The 23,946-nt window shown below is 45.5% G+C and overlaps 2 protein-coding genes across 9 annotated transcripts in view; one reads left to right on the top strand and one right to left on the bottom strand.

Annotated features, from left to right (window-relative positions):
* The window catches only part of COA8 (cytochrome c oxidase assembly factor 8), a 41,433-nt gene extending 23,327 nt beyond the window's left edge, over positions 1 to 18,106 (bottom strand). For all 6 annotated transcript variants that reach the window (XR_003435660.1, XR_003435661.1, XR_003435662.1 and 3 more), the window contains exon 1: positions 17,847 to 18,106. Coding sequence is in view for 2 of the 6 variants with exons in the window: in XM_027120721.1 (XP_026976522.1) it covers positions 17,847 to 18,074 (228 nt within the window). In the remaining 4 variants the exon portion in view is untranslated. The remainder of the gene's footprint in view (positions 1 to 17,846) is intronic.
* Positions 18,107 to 18,231: 125 nt separating this feature from the next.
* BAG5 (BAG cochaperone 5) lies at positions 18,232 to 23,555 on the top strand. 3 transcript variants are annotated; one of them, XM_027120714.1, is made up of 2 exons: positions 18,232 to 18,338; positions 19,811 to 23,555. In XM_027120714.1, exon 2 carries the CDS (start codon positions 19,839 to 19,841, stop codon positions 21,180 to 21,182), a length of 1,344 nt encoding a protein of 447 aa, XP_026976515.1. In that variant the 5' UTR covers positions 18,232 to 18,338; positions 19,811 to 19,838; the 3' UTR covers positions 21,183 to 23,555. The 3 variants fall into 3 exon arrangements, with proteins under 3 accessions (XP_026976515.1, XP_026976516.1, XP_026976517.1); XM_027120715.1 differs by lacking the exon at positions 18,232 to 18,338 and adding an exon at positions 18,380 to 18,807; XM_027120716.1 differs by lacking the exon at positions 18,232 to 18,338 and adding an exon at positions 18,904 to 19,468.
* Positions 23,556 to 23,946: the final 391 nt, after the last annotated feature.

Here is a 23,946-nt window from a genome sequence, read left to right as displayed (position 1 = left end):
GAGAATCCGCCTGCCAGTGCAGGGGACACGGGTTCGAGCCCTGGTCAGGGAAGATCCCACATGCCACGGAGCAACTAAGCCTGTCTGCCACAACTACTGAGCCTGTGCTCTAGAGTCCGTGAGCCACAACTACTGAGCCGGTGTGCTGCAACTACTGAAGCCCACGCGCCTAGAGCCCGTACTCCTCAACAAGAGAAGCCACCGCAATGAGAAGCCCGCACACTGCAACAAAGAGTAGCCCCCGCTCGCTGCAACTAGAGGAAGCCCGCGTGCAGCAATGAAGACCCAACGCAGCCAAAAATAAATTAATTTAAAAAAAAAAAGTAGGGTGAACAAGACCTACTGACCTCATCTATTTGTCAAGGACACAAATGATTTTTTTTTGTAATTAATTAATTAAGGGTGAACAAGACCTACTGACCTCACCTATTTGTCAAGGACACAAATGATTTTCTTTTGTTATTTATTTATTTTTGGCTGCGTTGGGTCTCCGTTGCTGCACGCTGGCTTTCTCTGCTTGTGGCGAGCGGGGGCGACTCTTTGTTGCGGTGCGCGGGCTTCTCATTGCGGTGGCTTCTCTTGTTGAGGAGCACGGGCTCTAGGCGTATGGGCTCTAGAGCGCAGGCTCACTAGTTGTGGTGCACAGGCTTAGTTGCTCCGCAGCATGTGGGATCTTCCCGGACCAGGGTTTGAACCCATGTCCCCTGTATTGGCAGGCGGACTCTCAACCACTGCGCCACCAGGGAAGCCCACAAATGATTTCTTTGCTGAATGGTAACAGCTTTCAAACACTGGAAGAACATTTTCTCAATTTGGTTTATTCACAATATGATGTCAACCGACAAGATACACTACTTTTTTTTAGTATTTATTTGGCTGTGCCAGGTCTTAGTTGTGGCACACGGGATCTAGTTCCCTGACCAGGGAGCGAACCTGGGCCCCTGCATTGTGAGCATGGAGTCTTAACCACTTGACCACCAGGAAGTCCCAAGATATACTTCTTAATTTAATCCACATTACAGTTGACCCTCAAACAACTTAGGGGTCGGGGTGCCGACCCTCCATACAGTCAAAAATTTGCATACAACTTTACAGTCGGCCCTCCATATCAGAGGTGCCACATCTGCAGACCGAACCAACCTGAGTATATAGTACTACAGAAAAAAATCTGAGCGTAAGTGGATCTGCGAAGTTCAAACACGCATTGTTCAAGGGTCAAGTGTACTAACATTTCATCCTTCACTTTCCTAAGTCTGGACCATCAACAAAACAGTAAGTCAAGCCCTGATTTGGAAAATTTGCCAATTTCCATAGTTCAATGACTTCCACCATGGACAACTTCAAGCTAGCAACGTGATGTTACTGAACAAGGAGTTGGGAAAAGATGTGCAGAAATACCATTATATGTTATTTCTGCCATATAGGTATGGTAGAAATAGATGCAAATAACCTCAGAAGCAGAGATAGTTATAATCCAACCTTTAGTAAAGGAGGCAAACTCTTCCTCTCCTCTCTGAGAGTCTCTAAACGGGCCTGAGAGTCAAACTAACATAAAACAGATTAACAAAAGAAAACAATATAGATTTTTTAATGTACACATGGGAGCACCCATAGGAAAATGAAGACCCCAAAAAGCAGAGAGGCCCAACTGCCTATATACCAGGCTGAACAAAAAGTACCCACTGTGGAAGAGGGACTAAAATCTATGGGGAGACTAAAGGAAGGTAAGAGTTATTTTACCAAGACCCGTTTGCACAGACCTCTTTCGCTCTCTGGTGATAAGAACACATTTTGTTCCTGATTTACGAAAGGCAGCTTTCACGCGGGAGGTTTATCTCCTGCCTAAAGGAAGAAAAGGGGGCGGTCACAGTGCCCTTCTTGCACCTGCTGTCTTTCAAGTGCTTTTAGCTCAAAATAATCTTCATTCCAAAGTGGCCTATTTCGGGGTGGCTTATTTTGTTACCGTTTAGTACTGTTTATTTATTTTTATTTTAAAAAAGATTTATTTGGCTGTGCTGGCTCTTAGTTGCAGTGTGAGAGATCTAGTTAGCTGACCAGGGATCGAACCCGGGCTCCCTGCATTGGGAGCGCGTTGCCTTAGCCACTGGACCACCAGGGAAGTCCCTTCAGTACTCTTTAGAGAGCTAAAATTTACACCATTAGTTTAAATGCCTAAAAATGTTTTTAATTTTCCTAAAGATATTTATGAGGATATAGAAGAAACTTAATAGAACGTCCAAAATTATCAACATAATAAAAAAAGTTTGTTTCCTGTAGTTACTGTCGTCTAGAAACAAGCAAATATAAGTGTGTGTGTATTAGAAAACTAGTAAGGAAAAGAAATTTTTAAAAATATTTTCTAAAATTCTCTGTGTGCAGTTTTTGCCATAAGAATTCTAATTAGCCTCATTTCTGAGCAATGAATATTAGCAGGCTCTGCTGCTTCCAATACTTTATTTTACTTTTTCTTTTATTACTTTCAGACTTCTGGAGAAGAAGCTGCTAGAACTAAAACCTCCTCCGTGCTTCATGCTAGCTTATTTCATGATTGATGCAAACATTTTTATTAAGATGAATTTTTCTCACAGCTGCAGAAGATGCAAGAGCCTACAGCTGATGAAAGTTAACGGGAGTCAAGTACTATCTTTTGAGAAGCCTTCTTCTCTGTGGCCCAGGGAATAAGCTTGCAGATTTCCAGGCCCAAGCAGCACTTAACTCTGGCACCCTCCCACCAGGCCCTTGAAGGGTTCAAACAGCTGCACCTGCAGCGGCTCCGACTACCTCCTGTGCCAGCTGCCCCGGGCCTCGGGCTTCCACGGCAGGCTGAAGGCTCCACTTCAATTCTGCAGTCAGCTAGTGCGTGCAGCTCCAACTGCCTCCAGAGGCCTGCCCTACACCCACCGATTCTCCAGACTGCAGCCAGAGCGATTGCTCCAAATCATTCAACCTAACCGTCAGTGCTACTCATTACCCTCAGGATAAAGTCTAAAATCCTCACTGTGGTCTAGCAGGCCAGGCCTGCCCCATCTCTGCTTCCCCGTCCACCCACCGGAACTTCCTTTAATAACAGGACATCTGATTTCTGACCGTCCTCGGGAACTCTACTTATGTCCTCCCTGAATCCCTCTCTCATCTCGTCCCCTTCACTGGCTTCAGGCTCCATAGCGCATCTCCAGGGCATCCTGAGCCCCCTGGTGACGTGAGGAAACACGTTTCCCCCACTAGACTGCAAGCCCATGGGGGCAGAAACTGCATCTCTCTGGTTGTAACAAGCACTTGTTGGAGGAATGTTCTTCTCAGTTGTTAAAAATCTTTCCTGTTCACTTTCTCTATGCTTATGCAGAGAAATCCCTTCATCTTCAAAAAGCTTGATTTACATGAACGATTTGGTGGAGAAACATCTAGCAAAGTTTTTTTTTTTAATATTTATTTATTTATTTTTTTTATTTTGGGCTGTGTCGGGTCTTAGCTGCAGCATGTGGTATCTTTCGTTGTGGCGCACGGGCTCCAGAGTGCGTGGGCTCAGTAACTGTGGCAGGAGGGCTTAGTTGCCCCGTGGCATGCGGGATCTTAGTTCCCCAACCACGGATCGAACACGTGCCCCCTGAATTGGCAGGTGGATTCTCAACCACTGGACCACCAGGGAAGTCCCTAGCAAAGTTTAACTCAATATGGCAATCACTGATAACTAGCACCAGAATGTTGAGAAGTTCTGAGGGAGCCAGAAGCCATCACCGCCAAGAGTGTTCCTTATGTAACTGCTAGTTCTTGACGAGTTTCTAGGTCTTCCAGTAAACTCTCAAAGGCTGTATAATCAGAGAAGCAGAAGCACATTGAGTGGCTGAGTGTTCTGGAGTACGACTTACACGTGGTGGAAGAACAGGGAGGCACTGTTGCAGGTGGACACGTCAGAGCTGCAGGGGAAGTGGAAAGCCAGGCTGACCGGCTGCTGGAGAGGGACAGAGGGAGACGGGGAGAAGCCTAGGCGTAGCTGTCACCTCTGCGTGGCCAGTTCACACTCCACACCGGTCTACTACACCCTACTGACCAGTTCAGCATGGCTATTTCATTTCTTCTTGCAGACTCAAACATCTTTATCTTTGACCATTTTTACTTTTGTCTAGTTCTTCTAAAGAGTGTCTCTCTTGTTGTCACTGGGAAGCAAAGCTGAGCCGTAAGAGGCACAGCCAGAGTGGAAAGTTCTAAATGAAGGGCCAGCAAGTCCCCAAGAAGGGACTGAACTCATCCTTCGTGTGTGAAAGTGATAGGGCCCCACTAGCAGAAATGCATCCTGATCTGCTACCTAAGACCTGAAATTATGCTCCTCGCCAGCAGGGTTGAAATATACTGACTTGATACTAGACTGACTTAAAAATCCTTTTTAGAAAGTAAAGGCAGGGGCTTCCCTGGTGGCGCAGTGGTTGAGAGTCTGCCTGCCGATGCAGGGGACACGGGTTCGTGCCCCGGTCCGGGAGGATCCCACATGCCGCGGAGCGGCTGGGCCTGTGAACCATGGCCGCTGAGCCTGCGCGTCCGGAGCCTGTGCTCCGCAACGGGAGAGGCCACAACAGTGAGAGGCCCGCGTGTCGCAAAAAAAAAAAAAAAAAAATGGCAGGACCGTAACACATAGATCTTTAATGTTTTATCCATCGTTCTAAGAATAATATACGGTTACCACATTTTCCTTTTCTTTTAAAAAAGCTTTTAAGAAAAAAAAAATAAGAAGAAGAAAAAAAAAGCTTTTAAGAAAAAAAACCTACTTTTCTGCAAGTATTTCTGGACTTTTCCCACACAGCCTTTGCATCTGTTGTATTCAGATATTCTTAGAAATTGAAGGTGATTCACACAAAAGGATCCAGTGAGTGGAGACAGAAACGGAGCCAGCCTGGGTCCCCTGCTGTGAACTTCTGTTGCAAGATGGGGTTCCTTCCCCTCCTCCAAGCTGGGGAGGCTTCACAACACCCCTTGGAGACGTCAGCTCTGCCAGCAGCAAGGAGACAAAGGGGCAGGTTCCACCCTAACTGCACCTGTTCACCTGCCTTACTATCTCCCAGAACTGTACCCCATCTATTCTTACAGGTTCCCTATCAAGAAATGCTAAAGAAGCCACCCCAGCTGCCCATGCGTACCAAGGCAAGCTCAGAGGAGCCGGGGTATTCAGTTACCTTCCCACACGCATCTTTTAGTTATTGCTTACAAACTACTTTACAGTTCCTATGTGAACTCTGTGAACCAACTCCTTCAATCATCCTCAGTTTTCCACTATAATCTGAGAGACTGCATCTTCAATTATGGCAGAAGTAGTCCTTCTACTCTCCCCTATAAACATACATTCTGTCTTTGTTCACCCAAGCACTGCTATTTAAAAGGGAGAAGAAGGGGCTTGGGGGAGGAAAAGAAAGAATCCCTTTGAGGTTTGAATAATTACCATAATTCATGGTTCTTCCAGCAAAAGCATACAGTGCACAGCTTCCTGAGGCTGGAGGGGCAGGGATGTGCGTGGGAAGGCGTGCCAGACCTGACAGCTCCGCGGAGGGCCACACATGTTCTTACTGGTCACACTGAGTTTTCATTACTGGGGGGTGGGGTGGTGATGAACCTTCCAGTTTTCTCTCTGTAACTGTAAACTGCCAGGCTGGGCAGCCCCACACCAGGCCTCTCCTTGTTCAGCTCTGCAGGCCCAGCCTGGCTCTCCATCCCTTCTGCCTTGCAGCAGGCTCCAGAGCTCTGCCAGCACACTCCCACCCTGGGGCCTGTCCTTCTAGAAGCCGGGATTTGGAGTGGGAGACCTTTTTATCCAGTGCCTTCCTTCCCAGAAGTGCCTGTACACAACACAAAGCTCCTCTCTGAGTTAAAGTTTCACTGCCAGACACTGGGGAAACCAACGGGCAACAGTGAAAGGAACAAATGTTGGCCAGATTCAGCGTTCTCGGCGTGTTTCCTGGTCTAGAGTCCTAACCCTCCTGGGATGGGAACTGAAAGCCTTTCCCTTCTGGAGGGTTGGCGCCCCCAGCCTGTCATTCTAGACGGATGCTAGACAAAGCAGCACACTGAATTCAGCAGTACACAAAAGGGCCATCGCATCAGGACCAAGCTGGGTTTATACTGGAGTGCAAGGTTGGTTTAACATCAGAAAATCAATAACCAATGAAGCAGTCTTCTCAGAAATAAAAAAGTGAAATCCACATGAGGTCAAGGCTGTAGAGTGCAGCTGTCTGTTTACAGTAAACACACAGGTCAGAGGACCACGTTAAATTACACCACGGGAACGCAATCAGCAAAATCCAGACTCTGAGAAACTCCAAAGGACAGACTCCCCTCAGCAGCCCCAGATAAACTGCTTTAAAAAAAGGAAGGGGACCAGAATCACAACTAACTGCTGAACAATCATCGACAGGAAGACACTGGAACTCACCAAAAAAGATACCCCACATCCAAAGACAAAGGAGAAGCTGCAATGAGACTGTAGGAGGGGCACAATCACAAGAGAATCAAATCCCATAACCGCTGGGTGGGCGGCTCACAAACTGGAGAACACTTATACCACAGGAGTCCACCCACTGGAGTGAAGGTTCTGAGCCCCACGGCAGGCTTCCCAACCTGGGGGTCCGGCAACGGGAGGAGGAATTCCTAGAGAATCAGACTTTGAAGGCTAGTGGGATTTGACTGCAGGACTTCAACAGGACAGGGGGAAACAGAGACTCCACTCCTGGAGGGCACACACAAAGTAGTGCGTGCATCAGGACCCAGGGGAAGGAGCAGCGACCCCATAGGAGACTGAACCAGACCTACCTGCTAGTGTTGGAGGGTCTCCTGCAGAGGCAGGGGGTGGCTGTGGCTCACCGTGGGGACAAGGACACTGGCAGCAGCAGTTCTGGGAAGTACTCATTGGCATGAGCCCTCCCAGAGTCCGCCATTAGCCCCACCAAAGAGCCCAGGTAGGCTCCAGTGCTGGGTCGCCTCAGGCCAAACAACCAACAGGGAGGGAACCCAGCCCTATCAGCAGACAAGCGGTTTAAAGTGTTACTGAGCTCCGCCCACCAGAGCAACAGCCAGCTCTACCCACCACCAGTCCCTCCCATCAGGAAGCTTGCACAAGCCTCTTAGATAGCCTCATCCACCAGAGGGCAGACAGCAGAAGCAAGAAGAGCTACAATCCTGCAGCCTGTGGAACAAAAACCACATTCACAGAAAGATAGACAACATGAAAAGGCAGAGGGCTATGTACCAGATGAAGGAACAAGATAAAACGCCAGAAAAACAACTAAATGAAGTGGAGATAGGCAACCTCCCAGAAAAAGAATTCAGAATAATGATAGTGAAGATGATCCAGGACCTCGGAAAAAGAATGGAGGCAAAGACCGAAAAGATGCAAGAAATGTTTAACAAAGACTAGAAGAATTAAAGAACAAACACCTAGAAGAAATAACAAACGAACAGAGATAAACAATACAATAACTGAAATGAAAAATACACCAGAAGGAATCAATAGCAGAATAACTGAGGCAGAAGAACAGATAAGTGACCTGGAAGACAGAATGGTGGAATTCACTGCTGCGGAACAGAATAAAGAAAAAAGAACGAAAAGACATGAAGACAGCCTAGGAGACCTCTGGGACAGCATTAAACACAACAATATTCGGATTATAGGGGTCCCAGAAGGAGAAGAGAGAGAGAAAGGACCCGAGAAAATATTTGAAGAGATTATAGTCGAAAACTTCCCTAACATGGGAAAGGAAATAGCCAGCCAAGTCCAGGAAGCGCAGAGAGTCCCAGGCAGGATAAACCCAAGGAGAAACATGCTGACACACATAGTAATCAAACTGACAAAAATTAAAGACAAAGAAAAATTATTGAAAGCAACAAGGGAAAAACGACAAATAACATACAAGGGAACTCCCATAAGGTTAACAGCTGATTTCTCAGCAGAAACTCTACAAGCCAGAAGGAGTGGCATGATATATTTAAAGTGATGAAAGGGAAGAACCTACAACCAAGATTACTCTACCTGGCAAGGATCTCATTCAGATTTGATGCAGAAATCAAAAGCTTTACGAACAAGCAAAAGCTAAGACAATTCAGCACCACCAAACCAGCTATACAACAAATGCTAAAGAAACTTCTCTAAGTGGGAAACACAAGAGAAGAAAAGGACCTACAAAAACAAACCCATAACAATTAACAAAATGATAATAGGAATATACATATCGATAATTACCTTAAACGTGAATGGATTAAATGCTCCAACCAAAAGACACAGGCTCACTGAATGGATACAAAAACAAGACCCATATATATGCTGTCTACAAGACACCCATTTCAGACCTACGGACACATACAGACTGAAAGTGAGGGGATGGAAAAAGATATTCCATGCAAATGGAAATCAAAAGAAAGCTGGAGTAGTTATACTCATATCAGATAAAATAGACTTTAAACTAAAGAATGTTACGAGAGACAAGGAAGGACACTACATAATGATCAAGGGATCAATCCAAGAAGAAGATATAACAATTATAAATATATATGCACGCAACATAGGAGCACCTCAATACATAAGGCAACTGCTAACAGCTACAAAAGAGAAAATCGACAGTAACACAATCATAGTGGGGAACTTTAACACCTCACTTACACCAATGGACAGACCATCCAAACGGAAAATTAATAAGGACACACAAGCTTTAAATGACACAATAGACCACAGAGATTTAATTGATATTTATAGGACATTCCATCCAAAAACAGCAGATTACACTTTCTTCTCAAGTGCACACAGAACATTCTCCAGGATAGATCACATCTTGGGTCACAAATCAAGCCTTGGTAAATTTAAGAACATTGAAATCATATCAAGCACCTTTTCCGACCACAATGCTATGAGATTAGAAATCAATTACAGGGAAAAAAAGGTAAAAAACACAAACACGGGCTTCCCTGGTGGCGCAGTGGTTCAGAGTCTGCCTGCCGAAGCAGGGGACACAGGTTCGTGCCCCGGTCCAGGAAGATCCCACATGCCGTGGAGCGGCTGGGCCCGTGAGCCATGGCCGCTGGGCCTGCGCGTCCGGAGCCTGTGCTCCGCAACGGGAGAGGCCACAGCAGTGAGAGGCCCACGTACCGCAAAATAAATAAATAAATAAATAAATCTTCCAACAAACAAAAATCCAGGACCAGATGGCTTCACAGGTGAATTCTATCAAACATTTAGAGAAGAGCTAACACGCATCCTTCTCAAACTCTTCCAAAAAGTTGCAGAGGAAGGAACACTCCCAAACTCATTCTGTGAGGACCATCACCCTGATACCAAAACCAGATAAAGATACTACAAAAAAAACAAAATTACAGACCAATATCACTGATGAATATAGATGCAAAAATCCTCAACAAAATACTAGCAAACAGAATTCAACAACACATTAAAAGGATCATACACCATGATCAAGTAGGATTTATCCCAGGGATGCAAGGATTCTTCAATATATGCAAATCAATCAATGTGATACACCATATTAACAAATTGAAGAATAAAAACCATATGATCATCTCAATAGATGCGGAAAAAGCTTTTGACAAAATTCAACACCTATTTATGATAAAAACTCCCCAGAAACTGGGCATAGAGGGAACCTATCTCAACATAATAAAGGTCATATATGACAAACCCACAGCAAACATCACTCTCAATGGTGAAAAACTGAAAGCATTTCCTCTAAGATCAGGAACAATACAAGGATGTCCACTCTCGCCACTCTTATTCAACATAGTTTTGGAAGTCCTAGCCACGGCAATCAGAGAAGAAAAAGAAATAAAAGGAATACAAATTGGAAAAGAAGAAGTACAACTGTCACTGTTTGCAGATGACACGATACTATACATAGAGAATCCTAAAGATGCCACCAGAAAACTACTAGAGCTAATCAATGAATTTGGTAAAGTTGCAGGATACAAAATTAATGCACAGAAATCTCTTGCATTCCTGTACACTAACAATGAAAGATCAGAAAGAGAAATTAAAGAAATAATCCCATTCACCACTGCAACAAAAAGAATAAAATACCTAGGAATAAACCTACCCAAGGAGGTAAAAGACCTGTACTCAGAAAACTATAAGACACTGATGAAAGAAATCAAAGATGACACAAAGAGATGGAGAGATATACGATGTTCTTGGATTGGAAGAATCAATATTGTGAAAATGACTATACTACCCAAAGCAATCTACAAATTCAATGCAATCCCTATCAAATTACCAGTGGCATTTTTTACAGAACTAAAACAAAAAAATCTTAAAATTTGTAGAGAGACACAAAAGACCCCAAGTAGCCAATGCAGTCTTGAGGGAAAAAAATGGAGCTGGAGGAATCAGACTCCCTGACTTCAGACTATACTACAAAGCTACAGTAATCAAGACAATATGGTACTGGCACAAAAACAGAAACATAGATCAATGGAATAAGATGGAAAGCCCAGAGATAAACCCACGTGCCTATGGTCAACTAATCTATGACAAAGGAGGCAAGGATATACAGTGGGGAAAAGACAGTCTCTTCAATAAGTGGTGCTGGGAAAACTGGACAGCTACATGTAGAAGAATGAAATTAGAACACTCCCTAACACCATACACAAAAATAAAGTTAAAATGAATTAGAGACCTAAATGTAAGACCAGACACTATAAAACTCTTAGAGGAAAACATAGGAAGGACACTCTTTGACACAAATCACAGCAAGATCTTTTTTTTTTTTGCGGTACGCGGGCCTCTCACTGTTGTGGCCTCTCCCGTTGCGGAGCACAGGCTCCGGACGCGCAGGCTCAGCGGCCATGGCTCACGGGCCCAGCCGCTCCGCAGCATGTGGGGTCTTCCCAGACCAGGGCACAAACCCGTGTCCCCTGCATGGGCAGGCAGACTCCCAACCACTGCGCCACCAGGGAAGCCCCAGCAAGATCTTTTTTGATCCACCTCCTAGAGTAACAGAAATAAAAACAAAAATAAACAAATGGGACCTAATGAAACTTAAAAGCTTTTGCAAAGCAAAGGAAACTACAAACAAGTCAAAAAGACAACCCTCAGAATGGGAGAAAATATTTGCAAACGAATCAATGGACAAAGGATTAATGTCCAAAATATATAAACAGCTCATGCAGCTCAATTTTTTTTGCAGTATGCGGGCCTCTCACTGTTGTGGCCTCTCCCGTTGCAGAGCACAGGCTCCGGACGCGCAGGCTCAGCGGCCATGGCTCATGGGCCCAGCCGCTCCACGGCCTGTGGGATCTTCCCGGACCAGGGCACGAACCTGTGTCCCCTGCATCTGCAGGTGGACTCTCAACCACTGCGCCACCAGGGAAGCCCCGCAGCTCAATATTAAAGAAACAAACAACCCAATCCAAAAATGGGTAGAAGACCTAAACAGACATTTCTCCAAAGAAGACATACAGGTGGTCAAGAAGCACATGAAAATCTGCTCAACGTCACTAATTATTAGAGAAATGCAAATCAAAACTACAATGAGGTATCACCTCACACCAGTTAGAATGGGCATCATCAGAAAATCTACAAACAACAAATGCTGGAGAGGGTGTGGAGAAAAGGGAACCCTCTTGCCCTGTTGGTAGGAATGTAAATTGATACAGCTACTATGGAGAACAGTATGGAGGTTCCTTAAAAAACTAAAAATAGAATTACCATATGACCCAGCAATCCCACTACTGGGCATATACCCAGAGAAAACCATAATTCAAAAAGAGTCATGTACCGAAATGTTCATTGCAGCTCTATTTACAATAGCCCAGAGATGGAAACAACCTAAGTGCCCATGAATGGATAAAGAAGATGTGGTACATATATACAATGGAATATTACTCAGCCATAAAAAGAAACGAAATTGAGCTATTTGTAATGAGGTGGATGGACCTAGAGTCTGTCATACAGAGTGAAGTAAGTCAGGAAGAAAAAGACAAATACCGTATGCTAACACATATATATGGAATTTAAGGAAAAAATGTCATGAATAACCTAGGGGTAAGACAGGAATAAAGACACAGACCTACTGGAGAACGGACTTGAGGATATGGGGAGGGGGAAGGGTGAGTTGTGACAGGGCGAGAGAGAGGCATGGACATATATACACTAACAAACGTAAGGTAGATAGCTAGTGGGAAGCAGCCGCATGGCACAGGGATATCGGCTCGGTGCTTTGTGACCGCCTGGAGGGGTGGGATAGGGAGGGTGGGAGGGAGGGAGAAGCAAGAGGGAAGAGATATGGGAACATATGTATATGTATAACTGATTCACTTTGTTATAAAGCAGAAACTAACACACCATTGTAAAGCAATTATACCCCAATAAAGATGATAAAAAAAAAAAGACACATGCACCCCAATGTTCACTGCAGCACTATTTACAACAACCAGGACATGGAAGCAACCTAAATGCCCATCGACAGACGAATGGATAAAGAAGATGTGGTACATATATTCAATGGAGTATTACTCAGCCATAAAAAGGAACAAAACTGGGTCATTTGTAGAGATGTGGATGGATCTAGAGACTGTCATACAGAGTGAAGTAAGTCAGAAAGAGAAAAACAAATATCGTATATTAACACATATATGTGGAACCTAGAAAAATGGTACAGAATAACCAGTTTGCAGGGCAGAAATAGAGACACAGATGTAGAGAACAAACGTATGGACACCAAGGGGGGAAAGTGGAGGGGGGGTGGTGGTGGTGGTGGGATGAATTGGGAGATTGGGATTGACATATATACACTAATATGTATAAAATAGATAACTAATAAGAACCTGCTGTATAAAAAAATAAATCAAATTCAAAAATTCAAAAAAAAAGGAAGGGGATAGAGTCAAACCCTATAGATTGAAAGAAAACTAAAAGAATATTAATCAATCTCAATGTGTAGACCTTATTTGGATGCTGATACAAGCAAATTGTAAAAGAAAACATTTATGACATTTCTAAGACAACTGAAGAAATTTGAACATTGGAAATTTGCTGGGATTAAGGAATTATAATATTTTTAGGTGTGACAATGGTATTATGTTTTATATATATATATATATACACACACACACATATGTATATATATTTAAGTCTGTATCTTTTAAAGATACATACTGAAATACTTACAAATGAAATATGTCTGCTATTTGGCATAAAATTATCTGGGAAGGGGGACTGGATGGGGCTAAGGATGAAATAAACAGCCATGAGTGGATAACTGTAGAAGCAAGGTACTGGATACACAACAATTCTTTATGTTCTTCTATCTTTGTACATGTTTTAAATTTCCCATAAGTAACAAAAAAAGAAAATCAATAAATCAAAGTAATTCTCCACATTAACAGAACAAGGGGAAATGATGTAATTGTTTCAAGAGGTGAAGGAAAAGCATTTGGTAGCGTTAGAACACTGGACTGAGTGGGAAAACATTGATTTCAATCCTGACTCTGCTCTGTGATTAGCAGGCAGGTCACTTTACATCTCTGGGTCCCAATTTCCTCACCTTTATGATAAAAGAGTTAAAATGCATGGTTTTTAAGTCCTCCCACCGCAGCTTTGTTTTCCAACTATTTATTGAAAGCCTTTTAAATACTAGAAATAGCCATGTTAACCTTAAAATTCAGTGACTGGCTCTCTCACCAGTTTCTCATCTATCCTGAGTTTCAACTTCTTCCTATGAGGTTTATTCCAAATCTAAACTTGGGGATTTTGGAGCTCATTCTCCTTAATGAAAATGTAAGCAAAACGTGACACCAGTGGTTCCATTATCTGTTGTTACTTGCAAATATTACCTCTCTATGCTGAGGGCCTGTTTCTCTGTTTTGTTCATCTAAAATTTACTAGAAGAAAAATTTTAATTCATTATCCTTTGGATAAAGGAACTATAACATGTATATTCCTTATGTGCAAGCATTATGATCTTGAAATTGTTTAATCTTACTGTAAAAGTAATTATTGAAAAGTAATTATTCAATCTCATCTGTAAAATGGGGATGATAAAAGCACCTACTGGACAGAATTTGAGGCTTAAATAAGGTAAAATATGTAAAGTTTTCAGAACAGTGCATGCAAGTGCTTGATAAACGTTTACTATCAGTATAAACGTGAATGGAATTCAGGACTATAAGCAAATATTAATGCATATAATGTAACCATGGTTCCCGAACTTGTGAACTTATTGGACTTGCCCTTAAGAATCCTGATGTTTGGGGCTTCCCTGGTGGCACAGTGGTTAAGAACCTGCCTGCCAACGCAGGGGACACGGGTTGGAGCCCTGGTCCGGGAAGATCTCACATGCCGCGGAGCAACTAAGCCCGTGCGCCACAACTACTCAGCCTGCGCTCCAGAGCCCGCGAGCCCCAACTACTGAAGCCCACGCGCCTAGAGCCCGTGCTCCGCAACAAGAGAAGTCACCACAATGAGAAGCCCGCGCACTGCAACCAAGAGTAGCCCCCGCTCGCCGTAACTAGAGAAAGCCTGCGCACAGCAATGAAGACCCAATGTAGCCATAAATAAATAAATTAAAAAAAAAAAAAAGAATCCTGATGTTTGGACTTCCCTGGTGGCACAGTGGTTAAGAATTTGCCTGCCAATGCAGGGGTTCGATCCCTGGTCCAGGAAGATCCCACATGCCACGGAGAGGCGCACCACAACTACTGAGCTTATGCTCTAGAGCCCTCGAGCCACAACTACTGAATCCCACACACCTAGAGCCCGTGCTCCACAAAAAGGGAAGCCACCGCAACAAGAAGCTCACACACCACAACAAAGAGTAGCCCCCACTCACCGCAACTAGAGGAAGCCCACGTGCAGCAATGAAGACCCAACACAACCAAAAATAAATAAATAAATAAATATTTTTTTAAAAAAAAGAGAGAGAATCCTTATGTTTTATCTCAACAGAGCTGGGGGGAAAACAACTAGACAAATCAAGAAAATAAGTAAATATCCTGATGCCCAGGCTGCATCCCAGACCAATCACATCAAAATCTCTGGGGGTGGGCCCCGGTATTTCCTAGTCTTCCAGATCATTCCAAATGTGCAGGCAAAGGTGTAAACCAATGACGTAAACAACAAAGGTAAGGAATAAGCAGGTACGAAGCAGCTAGAGAACTCCTGATTTGACAGCTCAGTTTGGAAGGAAAAGTGGTGCTTAACTCTAAGTTCTATAATGTTTTTCTATTAAAAACCGGTAGCCAGGGACCTCCCTGGTGGCACAGTGGTTAAGAATCCACCTGCCAATGCAGTGGACACGGGTTCGAGCCCTGGTCTGGGAAGATTCCACATGCTGCAGAACAACTAAGTCTGTGTGCCACAACTACTGAGCCTGTGTGCCACAATTACTGAAGCCCGCTCGCCTAGAGCCCATGCTCCACAATAAGAGAAGCCACCACAATGAGAAGCTCGCGCACCGCAACAAAGAGTAGCCCCCTCTCACCGCAACTAGAGAAAGCCCACGCACAGCAACAAAGACCCAACACAGCCAGAAATAAATAAATAAATAAATTTATTTTAAAAAAAACAGTAGCCAGGGAATTCCCTGGCCGTTCAGTGGTTAGGACCGCGCTTTCACTGCTGAGGGCCCAGGTTTAATCCCTGGTCAGGGAACTAATATCCCGCAAGCTGCACGGCATGGCCAAAAAATAAATAAGTAAATAATAATAATAATAAGCTGGTAGCCAGAGATTAGAGAGGGAAATAAATTGTGTAGGTCCTAAAAGCAGGTCTCCTTAACGCAAGTGAAGAACAAAGAATGAGAAAATACATAGAGTGAACTAGAAATACAGGATTAAAATATATCTCTTTAGATAAAGAAAACAAAAGGTTTAGGACCTGTGACTTTTAAGAAGACCTTAAAAAATATTTAAAATCACAGCCTGAAAGACAACAATCTCTCTCTGCTGCAGGAATTTAATTACCTGGAGAACCGGCTGTGTGCTCAGGAAGCACACAAAGATGGGGCCAAATACATAGGAAACACAAATTGCCCTGAGGAAAGAACTGTTCTTCAACGTCCCATCCAAAACCTAGCGTAATGGGGAACACATTCTAAAAAACAACAACAAGGGCTTCCCTGGTGGCGCAGTGGTTGAGAGTACGCCTGCCGATGCAGGGGACGTGGGTTCGTGCCCCGGTCCGGGAGGATCCCACATGCCGCGGAGCGGCTGGGCCCGTGAGCCATGGCCGCTGGGCCTGCGCGTCCGGAGCCTGTGCTCCGCAGCGGGAGAGGCCACAACAGTGAGAGGCCCGTGTACCGCAAAATAAATAAATAAATAATAAAATAAAAAACAACACAAGTCGTAAGGCTAGAACGGGGAAGGTCTGACTCATGGGTCAGCTGCTCCACTTTCAGCCTCGTCGGCATCATCGCCTTCACAGGTGTAGGCAGTCCAACAGCTACGCAGCACTGGCTCCTTGTCACTTGGACTGCAAAAGGCAGAGGTCTCATCCCGAGGATCAGACCCACAGTAAGACTTACTTTAACAAAAGGCTGTATGTCGACAGAGAAAGCCCTGTGTGGGTGCTGTTCTTTTTTCCAGCACTTGTTCACAAAAGAAGCTGGGCGAAGTCCTCACCGTGGGGGCAGCTGTTGGCTGATGTTGTTTGCCCTCCCAGAGCATTTTCAGATACCTGTTGAGTATCTTTCTGCCCAAAGACTGAGATGCTGGCGGGTTTCTATGTTCTAGGAACAGAAGTCAGGGCTGCGGCCACGGTGTGAGGGAACTGAGCCAGAGGCTTGGGGTCTAGGCGCCCAGTTGCCCTGGTAACTCCCTGTTTACACTGTAAACCAGACAGAACTTCAAAGCTGCATTTATAAAAGCATGCTAATAGCAACAGACCAAAATAAATGAAAATTTACAGGCAGGCACGTTTTGGAATTCTTAATAAGCTCTTTTTATCCTTCTTTAATTATCGTTTAAAGGATGCTTGCCAGCCTCGCTCCTTAGCCTGCTGGCAAATGAAACGTTAGTTTTTGTATGCTTTTTTTTTTTTTTTTTTGGGGGGGGGGGGCGGGGGCAGGCTGCACAGCGCGGCATGCGGAACTTCCCCGACCAGGGATAGAACTCACATCCTCTGCAATGGAAGCGCGGAGTCTTACGCACTGGACCGCCAGGGAGGTCCAGTATTTTTAGGCTTCGTTTAAATATTCTATCTGCAGTCCATTCCACACCGTTAGTCCAAATTTTCATGTGACAGTTGGAATGAAGGCCTACGGCTCCCTCAAACAAAACATCCTGCCCCAAAGCAGTGCAATTTATAAAAACTGCTCGCCACCCCTTGCTGCTAAAGATATTCATCTTTGTGCATCTTTGGTCAGTAACACGCATATATGCACACAAAGTTTCCAAACCAGAAAAAGCGTTCAACGTGAAGTCCTACAAGATATGACGATAGTTTGTCATCACTTGACGAAAAGCACTAATAATTTGAACGAGGGGCCAAGCGCGCGCGAACACACACGCTGTGCTTATCAACAGCTCTTTAAATGTAAAGACTAATTACCCTCGACAAGAAATAAGGTACGTATAAACTTCCTAGCTGACTCTACTTAACAGAAGTTCTGTCAACAGCCCCGGGGTGGCGGCGACGCACGACACTTGGGGGCTCCGGGGCCTTCCCACTCTCCACCCGCCCGTCCCCCCACGCCGCGTACGCTGCTCCGCGCCAGGCCCGTGCCGGCTCGGGGACCCTGCTCCCGGGTAGCTCAGCCGAGGCCGCCAGTGCGGCAACGCAGGTGAGCGCCCACGTGTGTCCCTGAGGGGCGCGGCTCGGGTCTGTCGCCCCTCGCGGTCACTCCCGGCCCAACCTTTCCGGGAACCACGCTCACCCGGCTCGGCGCGGCATCCCTGCGCTCACCGCCGCGCTCGGGGACGGGCTGGCAGCCGCCGCCGGAGAAGGCGCGGCAGAGAGGAAGGAGGAACCTCCTCGGGGGTCGCAAGGCCGCCATGGCTGCCGTCCGGCGGCTACCGCACGCACAGCGGAGTCGCGACGGTGCGAGGGGCTGCCTTACGGCACGGTCGCAAAGTCCGCGGGAGGGGACTACTTGGCCGACCATGAACTAGCCCGGCATGTGACAGGCTGCGTGGGCGGCCGAACGGCGCGAGCGCGCCCGGGTGGCAGCTCCTCGGGCGCGGGCATTCCAGGGCATTGCGGTAGGCGGCTAGCGGCGAGCTCAGCAAAGGTCGAGGTGCAGCGCGGACGCCGGAGGACGTTTTCCCAGGGCGGGGTGTGTTCGGCCCGGGGACGGGGCTGCCGGTCCCGGCGACTGCAGGACTGAGGAGCTTTGGCGGCGAAGCGTGCGATGGCGCGGGCTGCGCAGGTGAGCGAGGGCGGAGGCCTCCGCGGGGGGGAGGGGGTGCGCGCGCGGCCTCCCTCGGCGCGGGCTGCCAGCGGACGACCCCTGTCCCGGGGCGCCACACCCGCCCCGGGTCAGACGCGGCCGGGCCTGGTTTCGGAGCCGGGCTCCCCGCAGCCGGCCGGGCCCGAGTTCCCTCTCTTCTCGCCGGCTCCCCTGGCCCGGCAGAGCGCGGCCGTCCCCTCCCCCCACGGGCCATTGTGAGGTCAGGCCGGCGGACGCGTCGTGGAGCCGGGCGAGACGCCCGGAGCGGCCGCTGCGGCCGGTAGCTGCCGCTGCCACCGCCGGCCCCTTCACTGGCTGCCCCGTTCAGACCTAGCCGGGACGGGGAGAGGGATGCAGCTCCGGTGCCGCACCCCGTAAAGAGTCGATCTTCCATCTGGCCACTTCACCCACGGGAAGCCAAGACCAAACCAGCTTAGACCGCTGCTGGGTAAAGTGCCGGGAGGGCCGGGCGAGAGAGGAGGAAACAGCAGAGGCAGCCTGCTCTTCTGGGCTTCCAGAGGCGTGTTCTGGGCTCGGCCACCCACAGGGGATTAGTTTCGGTTGAGCATCCATCCCCTTCCCGTGAAAGAGCGTAAAAAAAAGAAAAAAATGCGTTAAGCCCTTCTGGACCCTTAAAGGGAGGCTGGTGAATGAATTAGTCATAGTTGTCTCATTCTCGTGGGGTGTGGTTTGGAGGAGGAGAGGAGCATGATAGGGCCCAGGGGGTACTAGGCCTCCGAAGCCCAAGGTGGTGTCTTTAACGTAACCCCAGTCGCCTTCCCTGTGGAATTTTATCCCTGTGCAGGGAGGATTTGTGAGGTATGAAAAGGGCGGGGCGAGAAACAGGGTATCTTTACACAAGTGCTTAAAGGGTGGAGAGGAAGTAGAAGCGGGGACTTTTGGGAGTGTCTGCGAACCCCTGGTGTTTGTTTCACTGGCTCAGCTCCTTTTGTTTAGTTCCTTTTCCTGAAACTAGGCATAGCACTTTGGCCTGGTGGGGTTGCTTCAGTGAACCCACGTCGTCTGGAAGGTTAGGAGAGCTGCTGTTTCACATTCTGCAGAGGGGCCCTGCTCTTGCCAAAAACCAGCTTCCAGTGTTAGGACCTAAGGTACTTGTGCTTTTTCCAAGCTGATGGTTCAGCCTCGTGGCATACTTACGAAGGCATATGCCGTTTTCTTTGATGACTGAGGAAACTGAATTTCCCAGGTCCAGAGCTCTGGCTCATATTCCCCACTGCAGTAACCCCGATCTCAATCACTGTCACGTTTAGGTTGTTTTCAGGAGAGGGAGTTGATTAGTCACTCTAATTTCTGTACTTGAGCTTGACTGTTCTTGGGATCGCAATAACAAGCCGTATTTCTTAAGCATATCTTTGTAGAATGAATTAATATACGATTACCATTCTGCAGGCTTTGTGGTGTAATAAGTTATCCTGTTTGTCATCTTTTAGTGCTTGTGAAACTGAACACAACAAAAGTATGGAGATGGGAAACCAACATCCTTCTATTACTAGGCTTCAGGAAATCCAAAAGGAGGTAAAAAGCATAGAACAGCAAGTAATTGGTTTCAGCGGTCTGTCAGACGACAAGAATTACAAGAAACTAGAGAGGATTCTAACAAGACAACTTTTTGAAATAGACTCGGTAGATACTGAAGGAAAAGGAGATATTCAGCAAGCTAGGAAGAGGGCAGCACAAGAGACAGAGCGTCTTCTCAAAGAGTTGGAGCAGAATGCAAACCACCCACACAGGATCGAAATAGAGAACATTTTTAAAGAAGCCCAGTCCCTAGTGAAAGAGAAGATTGTGCCATTTTATAGTGGAGGCAACTGTGTAACTGATGAGTTTGAGGAAGGCATCCAGGATGTCATTTTGAGGCTGACACATGTTAAAACTGGAGGCAAGATCTCCTTGCGGAAAGCACGGTATTACACTTTAACCAAAATCTGTGCAGTGCAAGAGATTATCGAGGACTGCGTGAAAAAGCAGCCTTCCCTGCCGCTTTCTGAGGACGCGCATCCCTCAGTTGCCAAAATTAACTCTGTGCTGTGTGACGTGAACAAGACCAGAGGCACTCTGATTGCCCTTCTTATGGGAGTGAACAGTGATGAGACTTGCAGGCACTTATCTTGTGTGCTCTCGGGGCTGATGGCCGATCTGGATGCTTTAGACGTGTGCGGCCGCACAGAAATCAGAAATTACCGGAAGGAGGTCGTGGAAGATATCAACCAGTTATTGAAGTACTTGGATTTAGAAGAGGAAGCAGATGGCACTCGTGCATTTGACCTGGGGCAGAATCATTCCATTTTAAAAATAGAACAGGTCCTCAAGAGAATGAGAGAAATAAAAAACGAACTTCTTGAAGCACAGAATCCTTCAGAATGGTACCTGAGCTCCAAAACAGAGCTGCAGGGTTTGATTGGACAGTTGGATGAGGTAAGCCTTGAAAAAAACCCCTGCATCCGGGAAGCCAGGAGAAGAGCGGTGATCGAAGTTCAGACCCTCATCACTTACATCGACTTGAAGGAAGCCCTCGAGAAGAGAAAGCTGTTTGTTTGTGAGGAGCACCCCTCACACAAAGCGGTCTGGAGCGTCCTGGGAAACTTGTCAGACATCCAGGGGGAAGTTCTCTCATTTGATGGCAGTCGAAATGATAAGAACTACATCCGGCTGGAGGAGCTGCTCACCAAGCAGCTGCTTGCCCTGGACGCCGTTGACCCACAGGGAGAGGAGAAGTGTAAGGCTGCCCGGAAGCAGGCAGTGAAGCTTGCACAGAATATTCTCAGCTATCTCGACTTGAAATCCGATGAATGGGAGTACTGAAACGCCAGAGAGCCCACGGTTGATCATTCTTCTTTTGCACTTTATATATATGTCTGTGTATTTATAGAGAGCGTTCAGTTTGTTGAGCCTGGATGTGATTTATACATGCATATGTCAATCTCAGTATTTATGATTTAAGCAAATTCAGTATCTCTGCTGCTTTTGATGTTGAAAAACAAATATTACGACATACTAACTTTTCCATTTGGATCACTATGTTGTGGTGTGGTTTTCTGTTGTTTTTTTTAAAATCAGAAAATGGAATAGGGGCAGCTTTTAAAAGTTTTAATAGGTTCAAGCATTAAAATGCAGATATTTCAGAATCTAGAATAGACATAACCTTACATAATAAATACCAGGACAGTTATGAGGAAGGGGGAAATTTTTGGTTAAATAGAAGTAAAGTCCAAGCACAAACGCAGTACAATGAAATGTTTTATTATGCTAAATAAAGCAGAAGGATTTTTTTCATTTATAAAACCCAGTTGGTTCCACCCAATTTAAGAGGGTGGGAGTCTTTTTTTGTTTTTTTGGATGGTGGGTTTTTTCATAAACATTTTTTGTTTGAAATACAGTGTATTTTCTCCTGTACTCTGCACTTAGAGGGGGAGTCTTATTTTTGTGTATGACATAATAAAATTATGAAAATGAATAGCAAAAACACCTTTGAGACTGCATTGAAGAAGGGATAAAACACCAGCTGATACCTTCAAGTTGTTTTTGTTTGTAAAATCTAAACTTAGAGTTTCCCTTAGAAATTACTAAGGATGGGAACATTTAAATGAAGTTAATGGACCTTGAAAAAAAAAGGAAACACCCACACCCATGGTAAGGTAATGAAAAGAAGTGGAAATTACCAATTATCAGGTTATGCTAAAATAAGCAAAAATGTCTGCACGTAGCACGTAATGGGCTTCTTCTGTCATTCAAGGCGGCATAAGGGACAAACTTGTTAAACATTCCCGATGCTGTTTTACAGTGTATGAGAGCAGAAACTGTCAGCAGCCCTGCAGGACCAGCTCTTTGAAGCTTGTTCAGAGGAAGCGAGCATCAGCTCCCTGCGCCTGCAGACGTCGCACTCCGGGCACCTGCTGCATTCCTTAGCTCATGTTATTGGCACATGGATGCTTCTCTAGTGCCTGAAAGGGCCAGTAAAGTCTGTCAGTGCAGGAAATTTTTTTTTTCTGCTAAAGGGTACACATATTTCTGTACATACTTTTTGAGGATCCAAGATTACCAGTTGCCTGTTAAGGTGAACAAAAGAATTTCCCAGAGTTCTGAAGTGCCTTGATAACTTGCTGCCCCAGTATTATAACTAACAGACTACTCCGTAGTCAGCTCTCACAAAATAATCGTATTAGAGTACATCTTTTGAGCTCTATAGTAATTTGTTCTTTTCTTTCAGAGATATTAATTTGATAACTTTGGAAACAGCTAAAAATAAGATGGATAAAGGAATAGCCCTAAACACCTAAAAGATTATAAACGTGTAGCCCTAAAAAATTTTCATTTTGTCTCAGTACTGCCCAATAATTAAAAGCCCTTGATATGTCTTTCCTACTAGAAATGTTATAGATTCATCGGACAGTGGGGTCAAAGGGCAATCGGAGGTCTTTGGGCCGTGAGCCTTCCACCTGCACGTCCAGCGGGCTTTCAGTGCAGCTTATTGGTAGCTCATGCCGACCAAAGTCGTTTCAGGATTGCTCTCCTGTATCATAATTTTAGGGTGCTCTTAAAATCTTGAGGAGTTTTTAAGTTCGAGCACTGTTGGCGTTATATCACTGGGCAATCAAGGCTGTACTCTGACTCACTTCAGACGTACACACATCCTGCACCAGGCCCCACTGCTTCACGTTCATTTCAGATTTGAAAGTTAAATGTTAGCCTGTCCTTTCAGAGTATCCATTGTTGTTTGAAAGCAGTTCTTCCTCCAGCATTTATTTCCAGCAGTGTTTTCCATAACTCACAGAGATGGCTCAAACCGTTAATCTTTGCGCATCGGGGGTGAGCATAGGATATTGAGCCCATCCACGGTCACGCTGGATTTCTCACGGGGATTATTTTGGTCATTGAAATAATCAGATCAGCCTTGAGTGCTGAGGAGTGATGCTCCCTGTCTTCAGTCTGTTCTAGTTCCTTGTGCCCGATGATTCGGTTCCCATGATGAGCCCTAGCGATACTGGCTTTAGCTGCTCCTGTCCCTCATTGGGAGGCGTGTGTGTTAATGTGGCCTGCTGCATGTATTTTGGGTTCATCACTTTGTATTGTATTTTTATGATCTCACTTGAAGAGAATCTGTACTGGAAGTAAAACCTGCCCCCTAAAAATGTTTGGCCTTGGGTCTGCATTAAACTGTATAATCCATGTTCATGAGACATTGCCTGCGAATGTTTGCTTTCTTTACCTTCCCCTCAGTCAGCATTGCTTTCAGGTCATTCTTTCTCCAAACAGATTAATCAGCCTACTGTGAAGTAGTTAAGGAAATAAATATGAAGACTATGTCCACTAAGGACAGTTTAATGCTTTATTTTGCTAAACTGCCTGGGTATAATATAGTTGACATAATTTAGTATATTTGAAAAGTTTAACCAGTTTTTCTCATTTGTTTTGCTTGGCCAGTTTTTAATCTGGTTTTGGAGGGTCTAAGCTTATCCTGTTCACACAGGTTTTTTTAAGCAAAGCTTTTTAGCTTTTAACTCATGCAGTGTTTTTCTCAAGAATAATTGGAGAACAATTTGCCACACTGATTTTGATGTATAATTCA

This window comes from Aethalodelphis obliquidens, unplaced genomic scaffold (genome assembly GCF_003676395.1).
Source record: "Aethalodelphis obliquidens isolate GAN/ISIS:26980383/991018 unplaced genomic scaffold, ASM367639v1 scaffold21, whole genome shotgun sequence".
NCBI lineage: Eukaryota > Metazoa > Chordata > Mammalia > Artiodactyla > Delphinidae > Aethalodelphis > Aethalodelphis obliquidens.
This window is presented reverse-complemented; position numbering and strand designations above follow the sequence as displayed.

Excerpts from the sequence above, each read along its gene's own strand:
- BAG5 (XM_027120714.1), top strand. The coding sequence starts at position 19,839 with ATGGAGATGGGAAACCAACATCCTTCTATTACTAGGCTTCAGGAAATC.